The sequence below is a fragment of the Chlorocebus sabaeus genome, chromosome 23, assembly GCF_047675955.1.
Source record: "Chlorocebus sabaeus isolate Y175 chromosome 23, mChlSab1.0.hap1, whole genome shotgun sequence".
NCBI classification, from domain to species: domain Eukaryota; kingdom Metazoa; phylum Chordata; class Mammalia; order Primates; family Cercopithecidae; genus Chlorocebus; species Chlorocebus sabaeus.
Window position 1 is genome coordinate 47,976,436 of NC_132926.1, and position 21,210 is coordinate 47,997,645.

Here is a 21,210-nt window from a genome sequence, read left to right on the forward strand (position 1 = left end):
TGCTGTGCAGAGGGATACCAAGGCCAGCTGAGACCTGGAAGCCTGGAGCCTGGACATTCCAGAACTCTTTGACATAGCACTTAGAACACAGAAGTACATGCCGGGCGTGGTGGCTCACGCCTGTAATCCCAGCACTTTGGGAGGCCGAGGCGGGCGGATCACAAGGTCAGGAGATCGAGACCACGGTGAAACCCCATCTCTACTAAAAATACAAAAAATTAGCCGGGCGCGGTGGCGGGCGCCTGTAGTCCCAGCTACTCGGGAGGCTGAGGCAGGAGAATGGTGTGAACCCGGGAGGCGGAGCTTGCAGTGAGCGGAGATCGCGCCACCGCACTCCAGCCTGGGTGACAGAGTGAGACTCTGTCTCAAAAAAAAAAAAAAAAAAAAAAAAAAGAACACAGAAGTACAGTTTTCCCCACTGACCACAAACTTGGTCATGATTCTTCTAACCATGCAGGATAATACAACATTTAAAAGCACAGGCTTGGCTGGGCACAGTGGCTCATGCCTGTAACCCCAGCACTTTGGGAGGCCGAGGAAGGCGGATCACTTGAGGTCAGGAGTCTGAGACCAGCCTGGCCAACATGGTGAAACCCCCATCTCTGCTAAAAATACAAAAATTAGCCGGGCATGGTGGCAGGTGCCTGTAATCTCAGCTACTTGGGAGGCTGAGGCATGAGAATTGCTTGAACCCAGGAGGTGGAGGTTGCAGTGAGATGAGATCGTGCCACTGCACTCCAGCCTGGGCAACAGAGTGAGACTCCATCTCAAAAAAAACAAAAAAAACACAGGCTCAGGGTTTGACACTGTTTTCCATCACTGTGTGACCCAAGGCAAGTGACTTTATGTATTTCATAAATCTGAATCTTATGTATTTCATAAATCTAAATCTGCATCCATTGTAAGGTATATCATATTTTATGTTGTACCACAAAAGGAAAAGCACTCCTTGCCAGTTTAGCTATAAAAGCCATCAATTGTAAGATGCGTCTCAGTTTCAGAGAAGCTAAGATTTATACAGACATTCACCAAAAAAAATTTTTTATATATATAGATATAATATTAATTTGCATTTCCCTGATGATATATATATATAAAAATGGCTGATATGCACATGAAAAGATACTCAACATCATTAGTCAAGTCATCAGGGAAATGCAGATTAAAACCACAATGAGGTGCCACTACTGCATCCATTAGAATAGCTGAAAAACAAAATGAAACAAAGCAAAACAAAACCCAAACTGACCACACCAGGTTGGCAAGGAGGTGAAGCAGTTATATTGCTGATATGAATATAAAACCAATTTGGATAACAGTTTGGCAGCTCCTTCAAAAGATAAACACGTATCTATTATATGATCCAGACATTCTACTCCTAGATATTTACCCAATGGAAATTAAAACATGTCCACCCAAAGATTTCTACACAAATGTTTATAGCAACTTTATAATAGCCCAAAGCTAGAAACAACCATAAGGTCTACCAATAAGTGAATGGATAAAGATATTGTGGTATATCCATGCAATGGGGTAGTATTCAGCGATCAAAAGGAATTCACTATTGGTATGTGCAACAACATGGATAAATCTCACAATAATTATGTTGAGTGAAAAAATCCAGACAAAAGAGAGTTCATACTATATAATTTGATTTATATAAGACTCTACAAAATGTAAAGGAATCTATATTGACAGAAAGCAGATCAGTGGTTGCTGAGGATTGGGGTAGAAGGAAGGAGGAATGGATTACAAAGAAGCACAAGAAAACTGTTGGGAGTGCTGGAGATGTCTGTCGTATCGATTGTAGTAATAGCTGCACGGGTGTAAATATGTTCAAACTTACCGAGTGGAGGCTCAGACCAGCCTGCAGAGCTGCAGCCACCCTTCATGCCCTCCCTAACTTCCCTGCTGACAATCATGCTCCAGTTCCTACTTGGATTCACTTTGGCCAACGTGGTTGGAATGTATCTGGCTCAGAACTATGATATACCAAACCTGGCTTAAAAAAAAAGGACTTGAAGCCAGGAAGAAAGAAACCCCCTAGTCGATGAGGCCGACTCTAGCACTGCCTTCCGGATACACTGATTCCACCACTCTTGAGGGCCTCCTTTACCATCTCAACCAAAGTCTTTTGTTTTTATCTCCAGCCTCAGTGATTTTCTTCCTTGCTAGATCCTGTGTTTTTTGCCTTAGAGGAAGCAAAATGAGGCCCCAAGTTGAGAACTATCATTATGTTTCTGATATCTCACCTCTTGCTATCTCCTTCTTCCAGCTGAGTGGGAGGTTCTAAGACTGGAATTACGGTGCTAGATTAGTAAACATGACCTTTAATGAGTAGTCTTTTATTTATTTGGGATTTCTACTACCTTTTGTCAAAAGAAAAATTGAGGAGTTTGGTATAGCAGGTCAAATACAAATAATACTTATTTCACAGATTTTAGCAATTAAAATAGGTGCTTGTTAAACATTTGGTACTAAATTGTGTTGTTTTGGCTGGACAGGGTGGTTCACACTTGTAATCCCATTACTTTGGGAAGCTGAGGTGGGTAGATTGCCTGAGATCAGGAGTTTGAGACCAGCCTGGGCAACATGGTGAAAATCTGTCTCTAACAAAAATACAAAAAGTTATCTAGAGCCAGGTGTGGTGGCTCACGCCTGTAATCCCAGCACTTTGGGAGGCTGAGGCAGGGGGATCACCTGGTCGAGAGTTCGAGACCAGCCTGGCTGACATTGTGAAACCCCATCTCTACTAAAAATACAAAAAAGTAGCCGGGTGTGGTGGTGCATGCCTGTAATCCCAGCTACTCGGGAGGCTGAGGCAGGAGAATCATTTGAACCTGGGAGGCGGAGGTTGCAGTGAGCTGAGATCGCGTCATTGCACTCCAGCCTGGCAACAAGAGCAAAACTCTGTCTCAAAAAAAAAAAAAAAAAAAAAAAAAAAAAGTTAGCTAGGCATAGTGGTGCACACTGTAATCCAAGCTGCTTGGGAGGCTGAGGTGGGAAGATCGCTTGAGCCTGGGAAGCGGAGGTCGCAGTGAGCCAAGATCACGCCATTGCACTGGGCAAGAGTGAGACTCTGTCTCAAAATAAATAAATAAAATTAAAAATTTATGTAGTTTTAAAATTAAAATTACTATCTAGAGGAAAAAACCTCTTATCAGTTATACACTTTAAATATGTATAGCTCAGTAGACTTCAATTATACCTCAACAAAGTTGAAAAATATGAACAAATGTTTGTTTTAGAATAGAACCATATCCAGGAATATTGTTGTGAGACTTAAATGAGATCCAGCACTAGCCCAGTCTGGCGGGTGGTAAGAGCACCATAAAAGTCAACTCATGTTGTTAGTGCCCCAACACTCAGCCGCCCGTGGTACCGCACCGCCGCGGCTCAGCCTGCCCGTGGTACTGTACCTCTGTGGAGTCTTGCAGTTTTTGTTCCACTACAAGGTCCCATTACAGACAGGGGTCTGGGGCTGGGAGAGACCAAGGGCTCTGCCCCAGGTCCCACAGGGAGTTCATGCCAGCTTTTCTGGCCCAGAGTGAGTCCTGGGCCCTGTGGCATCTCTCACTGGCTTGACCCCAGGCTGGGCAAAAGGAGACAATCCCAGTGTCCAGGGGCCTAGAAATAGTCTGTTTTGTGGGAGTAAAGGCCACTGGAGACTGTGAAAGTGGCCATCGGCCGTGTGAGAAATCCTTGGTGTCTGATGATGGGTTCTTATCAAGGACAATTGACCACAATGAGTGGCCTGAGACAGGCCGATGCTCGGCCGGCTTTGATGTCACACATCTTGTGGCCTCTCTACATGGATGCGGCGTTCGTCTATGCAGCACTCACTGGCCGGGCCTCACGTCCCCTGTAAGCAAATGCTTGAAAGCCACTCTTGACAGCAACTGTGAGAAGCCCCCACCGCAGGCCGCCTTTGGGGCAGGCCAAGATTCAGCATTACTCAGAGCTTCCAGTACCTGCATAAGTTCAAACAGGAAGCCCGGTTTTTCCTCTTCTGTCAACAACAGCCTGTATTCTCTGTTCTGGCCGCTGAGCTCCCTCATGGAGTGCGTTTCTTGGGGTAAAAGTTAGGGTATCAGTGGCCCTTGAGGCCCCACCAGCAGATGTGTCTGCCAAAAGCAACTCACCTGGGAAGGCCTGGGGGCTTTGTGCTACCAAGTCTTGGAAATGATCTAGCAATCTAAGGCTTTGCAAACAAAGCGGGGATCTGGCCGCCTCAGCCTCCCAAAGTGCTGAGATTACAGGTGTGAGCTACCGTGCTTGGCCTTCTTAAAAGAAGAAATACTTAAAGTGCTTATTTATCAGAGTAGTGCTAATTAGTAGTAATTATTATCTGGTCATTAAATTAGACCTGCCTCCGGATCTCCTGTTAGGTACCCATAGAGGCCCATGTCAGGTAAAGAGCAGGCAAACTGTACATGTTTAAAATAACCTGATCCGCTCCCAGACAGCCAGGTGGTTGTCTCTCCTGCCTCTTCAGCCTCCTGTACCTAAGGCCTCTGGAGTCTTTGGATGGGATGATATTCTATCTGATCCAGCCTCCTGCCTTACAACCAGATGCACACAGCCATTGGGAGGAGGGCCGTGTCTTGAGCCCTTTGAAGGCTGTGTGGTGTAAGAACTCTCAGCCAAGGATGAGCCTCCCTGGGTATGGAGTCCCTCACACACACCATAGATCTTCCTGGGACCTGAATCCACTGGGTACCGGGCTATGCTGGGTGCTGGGGTGAGAGCAGTGAGCTAAGCAGACTCAGCCTTGCCAGTACGGGACTCAGGGTCTGGGAGGGGAGATGGGGAGACAGACATGCACAAACTTTAGACACACCAAAACACATATGGCAACAAAGGAAATGTCTGAGGTAACAGTGAAGGCTGACCTTGCAGAAAGTGACCTGTGAGTCTGGGGGACTCGGGAAGGCTTCCACAAAATGTGAGGATTCAGCAGAGATCTGAAGGGTGCATAGGAGTTATCAAGGTAAGAGAGGGCTGGGCGCGGTGGCTCCCGCCTGTAATCCCAGCACTTTGGGAGGCTGAGGCGGGTGGATCACCTGAGGTCAGGAGTTCGAGACCAGCCTGACCAACATGGTGAAATCTTGTCTCTACTAAAAATACAAAATTAGCCAGACAAGGTGGCATGTGCCTATAATCCCAGCTACTTGGGAGGCTGAGGCAGGAGAATTACTTGAACCTAGGAGGCAAAGGTTGCAGTGAGCAAGATCATGCCATTGCACTCCATCCTGGGTGACAGAGGGAGACTCCATCTCAAAAGCAAAAAACAAAACAAAACAAAAAACCCAAAAAAACCATGAGAGGGGTTGAGAGAGAGGGTTGCAAGCTCAGTAGTGCATGAGTAGTGTTGTGAAGAGTATTGTGAATAGTATGAAAACAGTAGCATGTATAGTGTGTGAATAGTAGTGAGTAGTGTATGAATAGTAGTGTGAATAGCAGCGTGAATAACAGTATGAAAGTATTGTAAATGTAGTGTAAATAACAATGCAAAGGCCGGGCGCAGTGGCTCACGCCTGTAATCCCAGCACTTTGGGAGGCCAAGGTAGGTGGATCACGAGGTCAGGAGATCGAGACCATCCTAGCTAACACAGTGAAAACCCGTCTCTACTAAAAATACAAAAAATTAGCCAGGTGTGGTGGCAGGCATCTGTAGTCCCAGCTACTCGGGAGGCTGAGACAAGAGAATGGCGTGAACCCAGGAGGCGGAGCTTGCAGTGAGCCAAGATCGTACCACTGCACTCCAGCCTAGGCAACACTGCAAGACTCCACCTCAAAAACAAAAAACAAAAAACAGTGAATAGCAGTGTAAATAGTGTGTGAATAGTAGTCTGAATAGTAGTGTGAGTAGTGTGCAAACAGGAGTGTGAGTAGTGTGTGGATAGTATTGTAAATAGCAGTGTGAAAGTAGTGGGAAAGGCAGTGTGGATAGCACTGTTAATTGCAGTGTGAGTAGTATGCAGATAGCAGTGTGAATCATGTGTGAATAGTAATAGCCTGAAAAGTGTGCAAACAGTGCAAATAGAAGTGTGAATGGTGGTGTGAACTGTGTGCAAATGGTATATAAATAGCATGTGCATAGGAGTGTAACTAGTGTGTGGCCAGTACTGTGAATAGTAGCAGCGATGGTAGTGTGAAGAGAATTATGAATGGTAGTATGAATAGCATGTGAATTGTGTGCAAATCGTAGTGTGAATAGTGTATCCAGACTGTGTACATAGTGTATGAAAAAGCTCTGTGGCCTGCTGAGTGGCCAAATGGCTGGAGGAGCTGCCCCACTGAGCAAAGTTATGAGCAGAGAGGAGGGCTAGGACCCAGGTCTGGGGTCTGGGGCAGTCACTGTGGCGTTTGACTGTGCCATTTGCTCTGTCTAGGTTTTCCTGGGAAAGGAGCCTTTGATGGTGGATGTCTTCATGGCACATGTGAGGACCATCATTACCAAATCTCCCTTCATCTGTTTGGAGTTCCCTGCATCAGTCCATGATTCCTTATTGGGCAAGGTAAGCATTGTTCTTTAGGTTTCTTTTTAAAACTCTAAGCGCTATTGGGAAAGGGAAGCCAATGGTCCTCCCACCACCGAGTGACTGGGGCTGGGTGGGCTAAACCTGGAGGAGAAGAGGCCCGGGAAGGGTGAGGCTGCCACAGGTACCTCATAGGTTGGTTGACCAGGCCTGACTGGTAAGGCTGCTATCTGGCAACAAAACCTCTGCTCTGGACTTGCACTGTGAGGCCCTCTTCCCTCTTCTCAGGGTGATCTTGCATTGGTGAGTCAGGGTCAGATCCCTGGGGCCCAGCTCCATCCAGGCTCTGTGTCTGACATGAGGTTACAGAACACCCCCATGCTAGCATGCTTGCTCCCAAGTTTAATGTCCTTTTTCAAAGTAGATGTAATTTCAAAACTTTTATTCATTCTTTTTTTTTTTTTTTTGGTGAGACAGAGTCTGGCTCTGTGACCCAGTGCAGTGGCGGGATCTCTGCCTCCCGGGTCCATGCCATTCTCCTGCCTCAGCCTCTTGAGTAGCTGGGACTACAGGCACCTGCCACCACGCCCAGCTAATTTTTACATTTTTAGGAGAGATGGGATTTCACCATGTTAGCCAGGCTGGTCTCGATCTCCTGACCTCGTAATCCACCCACCTCGGCCTCCCAAAGTGCTGGGATTACAGGCATAAGCCACCGTGCCTAGTCAGCTTTTATTCATTTTTATGTTGACTTTTGATGACATATAAATACAAATAATGGGGAAAAAATAGCGTGATTAAAGTTAGAGTTCTTCCATCTCTGTCCCCCTCTTAGGGTTATCTGTTGGATGTGTCTTCTTCCAGTCTTTTTAAAATGCATTTTCATGGACAAGTATGTAGATACAAAAATAATTTTGTTTGGGATACACATACACACACACAAGTCTGAGTTATATGTATTATTCAGCAGCTTCCTTTTTCAGCTACTGGTACATGTTGGAGATCTTTGCACATCAATGTATGTAAACCTACTTCCTACTTTTTAAATGACTGTTTAGTATTCTCCAGTGTGTATTCCATGGGTTATTTACCATTCTCTCTCTGATTAACATTCACATTGTTTCCAGATTGTCACCATCACAAGCAACACTGTAGCAAACATCCTTGTATGTAACTCAGCCTAGCTCAACTCAAGGATGGCTGTTTTGTTTGGTGATGAGGTCTGCATCAGAGGAGGTATTCAAGTAAAAGGTGAAATAATATGTCTTCCTCAACCCACAGCAGTGATGCTCAAACTTTGTTGGGTATGGAGACTACCTGGAGAGCTTTTTAAGCTACACATTGGTGGGCCAGACCCCTGGAATTTCTAATTCAGGAGGACTGGGATGAGGCCTGAGAATCTGCATTTCTAGCAAGTTCCCATGTGATGCCCCTGGTTTAAGGACCTGACTTTGGGAATCGCTGCCTCAGGGTGTTAGCTGCTCAGCCTCTACTTGTTTGAAGAGTCGCATCATCCTAGGAAGGCAATATTCAAGGAGAATTAATCTTGTGCCCCTCCCTCTACTAAGAGGTAGGCACCCTACCTGGCATCCCTTTGGGAGGCAGGGCCTTCAGGGCACTGGTGATGGGTCCAGAGGTCTGGTTAGCAGGGCTGTCAGGTCAGATGTTCCAGCTAGGCCTAAAAGCCTAGGACCTCTTGACTGTTGACATAGCCTGCAAGACCATCCTTTTCTAGGCACACAACTGCTCACCCCTGTGCAGTGAGCGACTCTCCCCGTTCTTCCCTTTGGAGCCAAATGAAGGGTTCTGAGATTGGCGGTGAGCTGTTTACACAACATGATTGGGAAGTGCTCTGGGGTTTTCATAACAGAAACAATAGGAGACCACATCCCCAGAGAAGGTCTTCTAAAGGTCTTGAGGTTTCAAGATCTTGATGTTCTCTTGGTTCTCAGCTGGACTGGAGGAGGTCACAATGGGGTTGGAGGAGACCATCACTGGGACCGAGATGGGAGGAAACTGGAGCTTGGACCCTTGGAACTAAAGACCATCAGAAAGACTTACTGCCCTTCCTGGGCTTACTTGGTGGCTTGGACACTTCTGCACCTGAGGATGGTCCAGTTGCAGGCTGAGGGTCAGACCCAATGGGCATTTGTCCGGTGTTTCTGCCCAGGGCAGAGCTGTCACCCTGCAGTTCACAGAACTCCTGGTCCTTTCTCTCCAGTGTGCTGTCCATGAACATCAGCCATCTTGATCATGAGAAAGAGGATTCCTGTCAACTGCAGGCTCCTCTGTTTGATGCAGGTAGCGAAGGGAGGTGGGAAGGAGGCTCTGTTACCTACCACAAAGTGACCACAAATCCTGTGAGATGAATGGGAGCTCCTTTGGAGCTCCTGAGAGCTGCAGCAGGTCCTGCCCCTTCAGTGGGACAGAGTCTGGCTCCAGTTATAATCCTGGGCAGTAATGTTTGGGTTACCCTCTCTCTCTGGTTGGGTAATATATAAATTCTTGTCTGTCTTGACTGGCTGTTGTTCATGGTTGTAAGCTCAACACCTAATATATAGTAGGTGCCTAACAGCTCCTGTTGAATAAATGAGATGAAGTTCTTAGAAGCTGTCTGCAAGATGAACTAGCCTTTACATTCCCTGGAATCGGTGGGCCAGACCCTAGGGCGAGCTGCTCAGCTACTTGAGAACCCCTTTGCATGGCTGCTGCTGTAGGGGACTGGGTTCCACTACCAGAATCAGCTTCCACACAACCTCAGATGCCAAAGGAGCCCTGGGGGGGAAACTCCAGCCTCCTATCCAGGGGTTACCCTGGGACAGGCCCACCAGAGAGGAGAGTGTACAGAGAGGGAGACTGGCTTCTCCCTTCCCAAGGAGGAGGGGTAGAGTGGATCTGTGACCATTATGTCAGCATTTCGCAGACCCCAGGTCCGCCCACACGGGCTAAGGGCAAGGCCATGCTGTGTCCAGGATCCATCACCCCGCCTCTCAACCCTCGGCCACCCTCCAACGCCGCACTAATACTGGAACTGGGTGGGGGTGGGGGCAGAGAATTTTAATTCTTTCAGACTCAAAACTTAACTTCTCATTTCTTTCAAGACACTCACCCCTCACCCAAAAAACGAAAGTCAAGGCTAAGGGGAATTCTGCGTGGTGGAAAAGCTTAAGGTGTTACTTTTGGTCTGGGTGAGGCTGGTCATCCGCATTTACCTCAGACAAAAGTGCCTGAGGCTGAGAGCCCTGAAGCTGAGGGTCTCTAGGTGGGAATGACAGGGTGGGTGGGGGCGTGGAGAAGGGCGCTCCCCCGAGGCTGGGCGAGGAGGATGTCGCCACCTGCACAGCTGGCGCGGCTGGGCCCGGGGTTGGTGGGAAGGGGCGAGTCCCTTTGTGGGCCTCCAAGTCCAGCCAGTCCCCTGCCGCCCCACACGCGGAGCTTTGAAGTGGCCGCGCTGGCTGCCCCCTCCCGCGCAGCGCCGCCCCCGCTGCGTCCGCACTTTCGCAGTGGCTGAGCGCTGTCCAAGGGAAGGGGCGGGTGGCACCCGCTGGGCACTTTTTGTAAAATCATCCCCCAGGAAGGCTGGGCCGAGGAGTCCCTCGGGGGAATCCGCCTCGGGGTCGCGGGGTCGAGGTGTGTTGGGTTAACCCCTAACACTTCCTGAAAGACTGGTCAGCCCTCGGGACTCAGGGTGGGACGGCAGAGCCCCCACCGCTAGGTTCCTCTGCTGGGCGGGGTTTACGCCCCTGGGAAGTGGCTGGAGACCAATTTCCTGTGAAAATCCTAAGAGCCATTTTGGCAATAAATTTGTACAAGTTCTTTAAAACTGTGCCGACCTCTGATCCAGCACCTCCTTGCTGCCTAGAAAATAATCGCAGATACATGCAAAAAAGTGTGTGCTGTGACACATTGGAACATTGCTTAGAACTGGAAAACCGTGGGAATATTCAGCAGTAGAGACTGTTACATTCACTAATTAACTAATAGTTTACCACGGCCAGACAGCATTGGAGAAAATCCTAGACTTCAAATCATGAGCAATGATGACATAGAATATTTACTATGAACAAAAAAATGCTCTTGACATTGTTATCCAATAACTATATAAGCCTGTATGGAAAAAAGACTGGAGGGAAATAAGACAATACATTCTTAGTAGTGGTTCTCTCTGGGTGCTGGGATTAAAGGATGACTGTAATTATCTTAGGCGCTTCTGAAATGTTTAATACTCTATGCCATAATCATGTATTTAAAAATAAATGTTATTTAGATAAAACCTTAGTTCAGCCAGGCGTGGTGGCTCAAGCCTCTAATCCTAGCACTTTGGGAGGCTGAGGCGGGCAGACCACTTGAGGTCAGGAGTCCGAGAGCAGCCTAGCCAATGTGGTGAAACCCCATCTCTACCAAAAATAAAAAAATTAACCGAGCATGGTAGGAGGCACCTGTAATCCCAGCTACTCAGGAGGTTGAGGCAGGAGAATCACTTGAACCTGGGAGGCAAAGGTTGCAGTGAGCCGAGATCACGCCATTGCACTCCAGCCGGGGCAACAGAGTGAGGCTCCACCTCCAAAAAAAAAATAAGAAAGTAAAGGAATAAAAGAACGACTGCTCCATAGACAGAGCAGAGGGCTGCTGGTTGCCCATTTGTACAGTTAGTTTTTTATTACATGCTAAACAAGGAATGGATTATTCATGCCTCCCCTTTTTAGATCATATAGGGTAACTTTCTGATGTTGCCATGGCATTTGTAAACTGTCAGGGTGCTGGTAGGAGAGTAGCAGTGAGGATGAAGATAGGTCACTCTTGTCACCAAGCTTGGTTTTGTTGGGTTTTGGCCAGCTTCTTTTTGCAAACTATTTTATCAGCAAGGTCTCTATGACCTGTATCTTGTCCCGACCTCCTGTCTCATCCTGTGACTTAGAATGCCTTAACCACCTGGCAATCCAACCCAGTAGGTCTCAGCCTCATTTTACTCAAGATGGAGTTGCTCTGGTCCGAACACTTTTGACACATCCATCAGCATGCAAACCAGCCCTAACCCAACCCGAACCGTCAAAGGTAGAGAAATAAAGAGAAACGCTGAGAAGCAGGAGTGAGATCCCCTCACTCCCCAAAGGCCATAGTGTGGTCTCCCAGAGGTTCTGGGTCTGATGATTCATCCTTTCTTCGATGCCACTCAGGAGGCCTGGGTGGTAGAGGAAGCTTCCAGGACTTGTCAGACATTCAGTTTCCTTCCTAATAGGTGGTAATCAGTTGGCTATGGGAGAGACTCCTCACCTCTGCGGGGGTCATCATTCCTTCCTCCTGCCCTGCCCCACCTTCATACGTTCCTGTGGTTAAGAACAGTCCTGAATTATTAGCGGATGGCTGGTGGAGAAGTATTGAGAACTACATTCTCCCAGGATTTATTCAGAGGGTTTGGGCTACAGCCCATTGAAATGGGCCCCTCCATCCTGCACCATAAGGTTTAGAGAGCACTAAAAAAATTTCCCTTATCTCTAGTCAACTCTGGTGATCCTTTGAAGATTTTGTTTCTAATTTGGCAGATTATTACTGTAAGTCATTTTGTGCTTCTGATTTCTTTAACATTCATTTTTTTTCTTCTGAAAGCACAGTAAAACATTGGGGGTGGCTGTGTGGGTGGGAGTCTTGCTGGGACTCCCAGAGAGGACTGCTACTAGGTAAAATTTGCTTTTACTAAAATGGGCGTGTGAACACACACACACACACACACACACACACACACACACACACACACAGTCACCTCCCAGAGAAGTCTTTTTCTATTCTAAATTCACTTTAGGTAAGTGTACCGATTCGGCCTAGAGATTTTTAAAAGACTGAAAAGAAATGTGAAAAGAAAAGCAAGATGCACAGAGGACAGAGTAAGTAGAAGAAACACCTCTACTATTAATTTCGGCAGAAGACAATGGAGAGAATGCGGAAGAAGCAATATGCAAAGAGCTGACAGCTAATAATTTTCCAGAACTGTTGGGTCTGTGACTCCTCAGGCTGAAGACGCACAGTGGTTTCCGAACAGAGAAAATATAAATCACTTTATACCTAGCCACGTTGTAGTGAAACTTCTTGACACCAAAGACAATGAGAAAATCCTAAAAGAAACCACAGAAAAAAGAAAAATTACCTACAAAGAAATCATAAGTAAACAGCCTTCTCATTAACAACAAAAGAGATCAGAATAATATCTTCAAAGGACTGGGGGAAAATAATTGTTATCCCCAAATTCTAAACTAAAATACATGTTGTTCAAGAATGAGTGCAAAATAATGACATTTCAGACCAAAAAAAAAAAAAAAAAAGCACTGAGAAACATTTTCACATACGTCCTCTCATTGAAAACATTGCTGAAAAGTATTCCTCAAAAAGAAAAAAAAAACAACAAACTCTGATAGGAATGGAAGGGAAGACACAATACTAAGGGGAAAAAGAATATGTTGGGTAAATCTCATAATCCTTGTGTATAAAACAACAACAATAATGACAGCAACTAATTGAGAGGGTTTAAAATGAGAAAAAAAATAAAGTGATAGGTAACAGTAATTAAGAAGATGGAGTAGAGTAATTGAAGTGAAGCATTCTGTTTTTGTTTTTGTTTTTGTTTTTTGAGATGGAGTCTCCCCCTGTCGCCCAGGCTAGAGTGCAGTGGCATGATCTCTGCTTACTGCAACTTCCACCGCCCAGGTCCAAGTGATTCTCCTGCCTCGGCCTCCCACGTAGCTGGTATTACAGGCTTACACCACCATGACCGACTAATTTTTGTATTTTTAGTAGAGACAGAGTTTCACCATGTTGGCCAGGCTGGTCTTGAACTCCTGACCTCAAGTGATCCACCTTCCTCGACCTCCCAAAATGCTGGGATTACAGGCCTGAGGTATCATGCCCAGCCGAAGTGAAGCATTTCATTGTTTTGGAAGACAGTGTAACAGAAAGTGAATTGATCATGAAGCTAGGGAAGTATAAGCTGCAAGAGTAATTTCTGTCTCCTCCTTCTCCCTCTCCTTCTCCCTCTCCCTCTCCCTCTCCTTCTTCTTTAAAAAAAAAAAAAAGAGAGCTTCCAAATTGAATAAGCTTCAGATCCCATAAAACCTGGATCTGTCTCTGAGGTACCATTAATATTTTATATTTGGCCTTTATTAAGACAGTTCTATAAGTTAAAAATGTAAAGACAACTACTAAAAGAAAACAGAATATATAACTTCTAACCTGCTAGGGAAAATAAAGATAAGAACATTTGATCTGACTGGGCACGGTGACTCACACCTGTAATCTCAGCACTTTGGGAGGCTGAGGTGGTGGATCACAAGGTCAGGAGTTTGAGACCAGCCTGGCCAATATGGTGAAACTCCATCTCTACTAAAACTACAAAAATTAGCCAGCACTCTACAGCCTAGGTGACAGAGCGAGACTCTGTCTCAAAAAAATAAATAGATAAAAATATTTACTATCGGCCAGGCACGGTGGCTCACGACTATAATCCCAGCACTTTGGGAGGCTGAGGCAGGTAGATCATGAGGTCAGCAGTTCGAGACCAGCCTGCCCAATATGGTGAAACCCCATCTCTACTAAAAATACTAAATTAGCCAGGTGTGGTGGCGGGCGCCTGTAATCCCAGCTACTCGGGAGGCTGAGGCAGGAGAATCGCTTGAAACCAGAAGGTGGAGGTTGCAGTGAGCCAAGATGGCACCACTGTACTCCAGCCTGGGTGAAAGAATGAAACTCCGTCTCAAAAAATAAAAATAAAAATTAAAATTTACTATCTGGCCATTTACAGAAAAAGTAAGTTTGATGACCCCTGAACTAATTCATAAAGCAAATTTTAACAAATATCAAAGAATAGCTATCATACTGACTAGATTATCTCATCCTAATGAAATAAAACTAGAAGTTAAAACCAAAGAGGCAGGGCATAGTGGCTCATGTCTGTAATTCCAGCATTTTGAGAGACTGAGACAGGTGGATAACTTGAGGCCAGGAGTTTGAGACCAGCCTGGCCAATATGGCAAAACCCTGTCTCTACGAAAAATACAAAAATTGGCTGGGTGTGGTGGAGCACGCCTGTAGTCCCAGCTACTTGGGAGGCTGAAGCATGTGAATTACTTGAACCCAGGAGGCAGAGAGGTTGCAGTGAGCCAAGATGTGCCACTGCACTCCAGCCTGGATGGTGGAGTGAGACTCTGTCTCAAAAAATAAATAAATAAATAAATAAAATTAAAACCAAAGAGATAGCCAAAATAACCCCATTATATTTGGATGTGTGTCTAAATAATTCATAGAGAAAAGAAGAAACCACAAAGAAAATTACAAAACATTTGGAAGTGAAGGTCCTTAAAACATCATATAAAATTTTTTTGGAATCAGCTAGAACAATGATTAGAGAGAAATGTATATCCTTTAAATAATATATTAGAGAAAGAAAAAGACTAAAAATTAATAAGCTGATGTATCCAGTTTAAGAATTAGAAAAAGAGTAACAGGATAGCCTGAAGAAAGTATTAAGAAAGGAAATAAAAAAGGAAACTAAGGCCGGGCATGGTGGCTCATGCTTATAATCCCAGCACTTTGGGAGGCTGAGGCAGGCAGATTGCTTGAGCTCACAAGTTCAAGACCAACCTGGGCAATATGGCAAGACCCCGTCTCTACTAAATATACAAAAAAATAGCTGGACATGGTGGCACATGCCTGTGGTCCCAGCTACTTGGGAGGCTGAGGTGGGAGGATCACTTGAACCCAGGGAGCAGAGGTCACAGTGAGCCGAGAGCACACCATTGTACTCTAGCCTGAGCCAGACGTCTCAAAAAAGAAAAAAAAAAAGAAGTTACAGAAAAACTGAATAGTTCTATGTTAGTTCTATATCCCTTGTATCAGTTATCTATTGCTGAGTAACAAATCACCCCAAAACATAGTATCTTAAAACAATAATCAGGCCAGGCCTGGTGGCTCACACCTGTAATCCAGCACTTTGGAGGCCGAGGTGGGCAGGTCATCTGAGGTCAGGAGTTCGAGACTAGTCTGGCCAACATGGTGAAACCCCATCTCTACTAAAATACAAAAATTAGTCAGGTGCGGTGGCAAATGCCTGTAATCCCAGCTACTCGGGAGGCTGAGACATGAAAATCGCTTGCACCAGGAGGCAGAGGTTGCAGTGAGCTGAGATCACGCTACTGCACTCCAGCCTGGGTGACAGAGTAAGACTCTCTTTCTCTCAAACAAAAAACAAAAAAACAATAATCAGTCAGCTGGGTATGATGGCTCACGCCTGTAATCCCAGCACTTTGGGAGGTTGAGGCAGGAGAATCGCTTGCGCAAAATTACAGTGGAAGAAAAAAATTGCAATTTTATATTCAAGATGACGTGATTGTCTACATAAAAAAATTCATGGATTGGGCACAGTGGCTCTTGCCTGTAATCCCAGCACTTTGAGAAGCTGAGGCAGGAGGATCACTTGAGCCCAGGAGTTTGTGACCAGCCTGGGCAACACAGGGAGAACCTGTCTCTACCAAAAAAAGAATTAGTACAGGTGGTATGCGCCAGTAGTCTCAGCAACTGGGGAAGCCGAGGAAGGGGAATCGCTTGAGCCCAGGGCTTTGAGGCTGCAGTGAGCTGCAATTGTGCTACTGCACTTCAGCCTGGTGACAGAGAAAGACCATGTCTCTAAAAATAGATAACTAAATAAATAAATAAATAAAAATAAGACAACAATCATTTTATGTGCTCATGATTCTGTGGTTAGCAGTTCAGGCCAGGCACATCTGGACAGTTGTTCTGCTGGTCTTACCTAGAGTCACTCTGGCAGTGACAGCCATCTGGCAGCTCTTCTGGGTCCGGACAATCCAGGATGCCCTCCCTCACGTGTCTAGCAGTTGGTGCTGGCTGTCAGCTGAGTCACCTGTCTCCATGGGGTTATTCCAGACTTCTTGTGTTAGCAGAAGGATTCCCAGCAAGCAGCAAAATAGAGCAAGCCCCAGTGCACAGGAGTTTTTCAAGCCGCTGCGTCACACTTGCTAATGTCTCATTGGCCAAATTATAACAAATCTTGGCCAAAGCAAGTCACTGAATCAATGTGGGAGGGATTATGCATAGGTAAGGATACAGGGATAGAGATTCAAGGGGGGTAGGGAGGCTGTTACTGTAACAATCAACCAAGACTGTTAAGTAAACATATAAATCAACCCTCCCTAAATACAATGTGGTAGTCCACACTGGATGTTGGAACAGAAAAAGGACATTAGTGGGAAAACTAATGGCGGTGGTGAAATCCAAACAAAGACTGGAGTTTAGTTAATAGTAATATATCAATGTTAACTTCTTTAGACATATATACCATGGTTATATATTCATATATTAACTTGAGGGGAAACTAGATGAGAGGTATAGGGAAACCCTGTTTACCATCTTTGAAACTTTTTTGTAAGTCTAAAATTATTCCAGAACTAAAAGTTTATTGTAAAAAAAGCAACAACTTTCCAACATACTGGGAAACTATAGGCCTAGGTAATTTTATGGGTGATTTTTGCCAAATTATTCAAGGAACAGATATCCCTCTCTTATTTAAACTCTTTGAGAAAATTCAGGCCGGGTGCAGTGACTCATGTCTGTAATCTCAGCACTTTGGGAGGCCGAGGAGGGTGGATCATTTCAGGTCAGGGGTTCGAGGCCAGCCTGGCTAACATGGTGAAACCCCATTTCTACCAAAAATACAAAAATTAGCTGAGCATGGTGGTGGGCGCCTGTACTCCCAGCTACTCAGGAGGCTGAGGCGGGAGAATCGCTTGAACCTGGGAGTTGGAGGTTGCAGTGAGCCGAGATTGTGCCAAGCCACTATACTCCAGCCTGGGCAACAGAGCAAGACTCCATTGCAAACAAACAAAAACAAAACAAAAAAACAACAAAAGCTGTTTCAGAAAATTGGAAAAGAAGGAATTCTTCTTAATTAACTTTATGAGGTTAGTATAATCTTGTTTGGTCAAGGGCAATATGAGAATATTATAGGCAATCTAACTTATGAAGAGAAAGGCAAACTTCCTAAATGAAGTATTAGCAAACTGTATATAGATACACATATACAAATATACATGCACACACCAGGGATAGAAGAACAGTTTAAAATTAGAAAACCTAAAGTAATTTGCCAAATTAACAGAGTAAAGAAGAACAATCATATAATCATCTCAATAGATGCAAGTAGAAAAAACATTTGATAAAAATTTCATATCACTCATTGTAAAACCTCTTGACTAGCCAGGCGCAGTGGCTCACGCCTGTAATCCCAGCACTTTGGGAGGCTGAGGTGGGTGGATGATGAGGTCAGGAGATCGAGACCATCCTAGCCAACATGGTGAAATCCCATCTCTACTAAAAATACAAAAATTAGCCAGGCATGGTGGTGGGCTCCTGTAGTCCCAGCTACTCAAGAGGCTGAGGCAGGAGAATTGCTTGAACCCGGGAACCTGGGAGGCAGAGGTTGCAGTGAGCCAAGATCATACCACTGCACTCTAGCCTGGACGACAGAGCAAGACTCTGTCTCAAAAAACAAAACAAAACAACTTTTGACCAATCCAGAATTGAAGGAAACTTCCCAAACCTGAGAAAAGGTATCTACCAAATACCTACAGCAAACAATATCCTTGATGGCAAAATATCTGAAGCATTTCTGTTAAATCTGACGAGGAAAATCTACCTGCTACCACTGATGCCACTCAACATTGTGCTAGATGTTTTAGCTAGCATAGTATGATGGGAAAAATAAATTCAAAGAATAAAAATTACAATGAAAGAAAAAATTGCAATTTTATATGTAAGATGACATGATTGTCTTCATAAAAAATTCAGGGGCTCTGTGCAGTGGCTCTCGCTTATAATCCCAGCATTCTCGGGGGCTGAGGCAGGAGGATCCCTTGAGCCCAGGAGTTCAAAACCAGCCTGGGCAACATACGGAGACCCCATCTCTACAAAAAAATTTTAAAACTAGCTGGGTATGGTGGTGTGTGCCTGTAGTCCCAGCTACTTGGGAGGTGGAGGTGAGAGGATTGCTTGAGTCTGGGAAGTTGAGGCTGCAGTGAACTGTGATCTTACCACTGCACTCCAGCCTGGGCAACAGAGTGAGACCTATTCCAAACAACAACAACAACAACAACAACAACAACAACAAATCAGGGACATTTATAAGTGAGCTGTTTAAGAAGAGTTTAGTTAGGTGACTGGATATAAAGTCAATATACAAATGTGAAATAAAAAAATTTAACAATTATATCCAGGAGGGAAGATGAGGAACAGGAAGAACAGGATGGAGGACGGGGCTTTAGCCATAGGTGTAGTTTGCTTATTAAATAAAAAAAAAAAAAAAAAAAAAAAAAAAAAAAAGGAGACTAGGTGTGGTGGCTCATGTCTGTAATCCCAGCACTTTGGGAGGCCCAGGTGGGCGGATCACTTAAGGTTAGGAGTTCGAGACCAACATGGTGAAACCCTGTCTCCACTAAAAATACAAAAAATGAATCAGGTGTGGTGGTGCGTGCCTGCAATCCCAGCTACTTGGGAAGCTGAGGTGGGAGAATTGCTGGAACCTGGCTGGAGGTTGCAGTGAGCTGAGATCGCACCACTGCACTCCAGCCTGGGTGACAGAGTGAGACCCTGTCTCAAAAAAAAAAAAAAAAAAGAAGAAGAGATCTGCAACAAATAAAGCACAAGTATGTCTACTATATTTTTCATTTGTTGAATGTTTCTATGTAATATACATAATACATATAGAATGATATATGCAACATATATATGATTTAGAAGGTATAATTTCAAAATGAGCCTCATGACCCTTACAACTAACTTAAAAACTAGAATTTTACAAAGACCATTTTACTATTGTGTCCTCCTTCCCCATCCTTTGTCTTCCAGCCTACAGGCAAGCTCTATTCTGAATGTCGCAGTTATAAATTATTTGATATTTTAAAATAGGGTTTGAGCTATCATATTATTTTCTGTACTTTTCAATGTGTTTGAAATGCTTCCAAATTTTAAAAATTGCAAAATACGTCTAGTCACAAGTGTATCATATATCTCTAAGAGGAAACATGATTATTGGAAAAGAAATGTTTGGAAAGAGTAGGTTGACTAGGGAGAGCTTCTTGGTTTCCTAACGTGTACTGACCTTACTATTCATTCATTCATATTTCCTGAGCACATTCTTGGTGCCAGGCACTGTGCCAGGTGCCGGGGATGCAGTCACCTGCATTGGTTGATCCCCGGCTGGGATAAGGTGTGTGCAGTGCATCAACGTGGTAGCTGGAGCACAGTTGCACGCAATGGTGACCAGTATTATTATTATTAGCTCCTAAGGAATGGCACAAAGTTTCCACCTGCTAAAATCAGGATCAGTTTCTGACCCTTGGCTTTACTGTGCCCAACATGTGTTCATTAGAGTCTGCATCTGGCTTGTTCCAGGCACTTGATGAAGCCAGCATCACCAGCAGGGGACCTGGGGTGTGGGAGAGGCCCTCTGTGGAGCAGCCCTGGAGGGCGTGCAGGGTGCAGAAGGCCTGTGGATTTTAGAGATGCTCAGAGTCCTGGGGGTGGGTGTGATTGCTCCTGAAGGAGACACACAGTCTCCCTGGGCCTCTGCCCAGGCCTGGCTTTGGCTCTCATTCCTTGCTGTTTGTGCCTCTCTGCGTCACCTTCAGCCACACAATCAAACATGTATAACAAAGAAACCCAAACAAGACATCAAATTCGGGTAGCATTTAAGTTTGCTGTTACTGAGAATCAGTTCTTGAACCAAAAGGAATTTTGTTGGGGGTAGGATTGAGGTGGAGGGTATAGGGTGTGGTTGGCTTCATTATACTAGCACAAAATAATGACCCAGTTCTCTGAAAATTCTGGAAACCCTGCTGTCATGGATAAGGATGCCAAAATGGCTCGGGGGTGTGCTGATGCTCAGAGGCCTGTGGGGTCAGCTCCTGTTTGGTGGGAGCTCATGAAACTGTGCGACAGGCTTCTAGCTTCCTGGCCCTGTGAACAAGGCTGCTCCAGGCCCTCCCTGGGTGTGGGGATGTCTTAGAGGGCAGAGGACCACTTCCTTGGGGACACTGCCTTCAGCACGTGGGAGGCTCTCCCATAGTTTCACTTGAAAGATGCAGACTTTGAAAGTGCGCTAGGCTCTGATGCCAGCCGCTTCCTCTTGGTCTGGAGCCAAGGAATACCTGGGTCAGGGCATGTCCAAGCCTCTCTCCTGGGATCACATCACTGAAACTGTGCCTTGGCTTTGTCCTGGGAGCCTGGGAGCCTCACAGTGGCTGGTGGGGAGGGAAGCTGTAAGAGTGCCCAGTCTGCTGCTCCTGTCTGGGCCTTTCTTTCCTTACAGCCCTAAGCCTGGAGCTGTGGAACTGCTTGCCAGTGTTGCCGCCCCATAGGCTGGCAAAGCCTGCTAGGACGGAAGGCCTGTAATTTGTGACTCATGGCCTGTCGCCGACCATGGGTTGGCAAGCCACACTCCAGGCGGTGCTGAATCACTCTGGCTTGCCTGTTCTGCTGGCATGCAGGGTGCATAGCCTTTGCACTGGCACGCGGGCATGAGGAGGCGGGTATTGTAAAGCCCACCCTTGATGGCTGGGTGGAGTTGGGCTCAGCTCCTGGGGAGAGGGCAACGTGGGGCCAGGGGCTGTCTGCTGGGGCTGCAGCTCCCTGCACAGGCTTGTGGAGAGACCTTGGAGCGCAGGTCACATTG

The 21,210-nt window shown here is 45.6% G+C and overlaps 1 protein-coding gene and 2 long non-coding RNA genes across 4 annotated transcripts in view; 2 read left to right on the forward strand and 1 right to left on the reverse strand.

Moving 5' to 3' along the window:
* The window catches only part of LOC103244542 (uncharacterized), a 39,223-nt gene extending 30,696 nt beyond the window's left edge, over nt 1-8,527 (forward strand). For both annotated transcript variants that reach the window (XR_005243769.2, XR_005243770.2), the window contains 2 exons: nt 6,396-6,521; nt 8,435-8,527. This is a non-coding gene — a long non-coding RNA (uncharacterized lncRNA). The remainder of the gene's footprint in view (nt 1-6,395; nt 6,522-8,434) is intronic.
* On the forward strand, nt 1,134-2,396 carry LOC119627572 (short transmembrane mitochondrial protein 1). The gene has a single exon (XM_038007898.2). The coding sequence runs from the start codon at nt 1,891-1,893 to the stop codon at nt 2,005-2,007; it is 117 nt and encodes a 38-aa protein (XP_037863826.1). The 5' UTR covers nt 1,134-1,890; the 3' UTR covers nt 2,008-2,396.
* On the reverse strand, nt 6,913-16,601 carry LOC119627573 (uncharacterized). The gene is made up of 3 exons (XR_005243768.2): nt 16,276-16,601; nt 12,543-12,592; nt 6,913-9,060 (listed from the first exon to the last, which is right to left on the reverse strand). It is a non-coding gene; the product is annotated as an uncharacterized lncRNA (long non-coding RNA).
* Nucleotides 16,602-21,210: the final 4,609 nt, after the last annotated feature.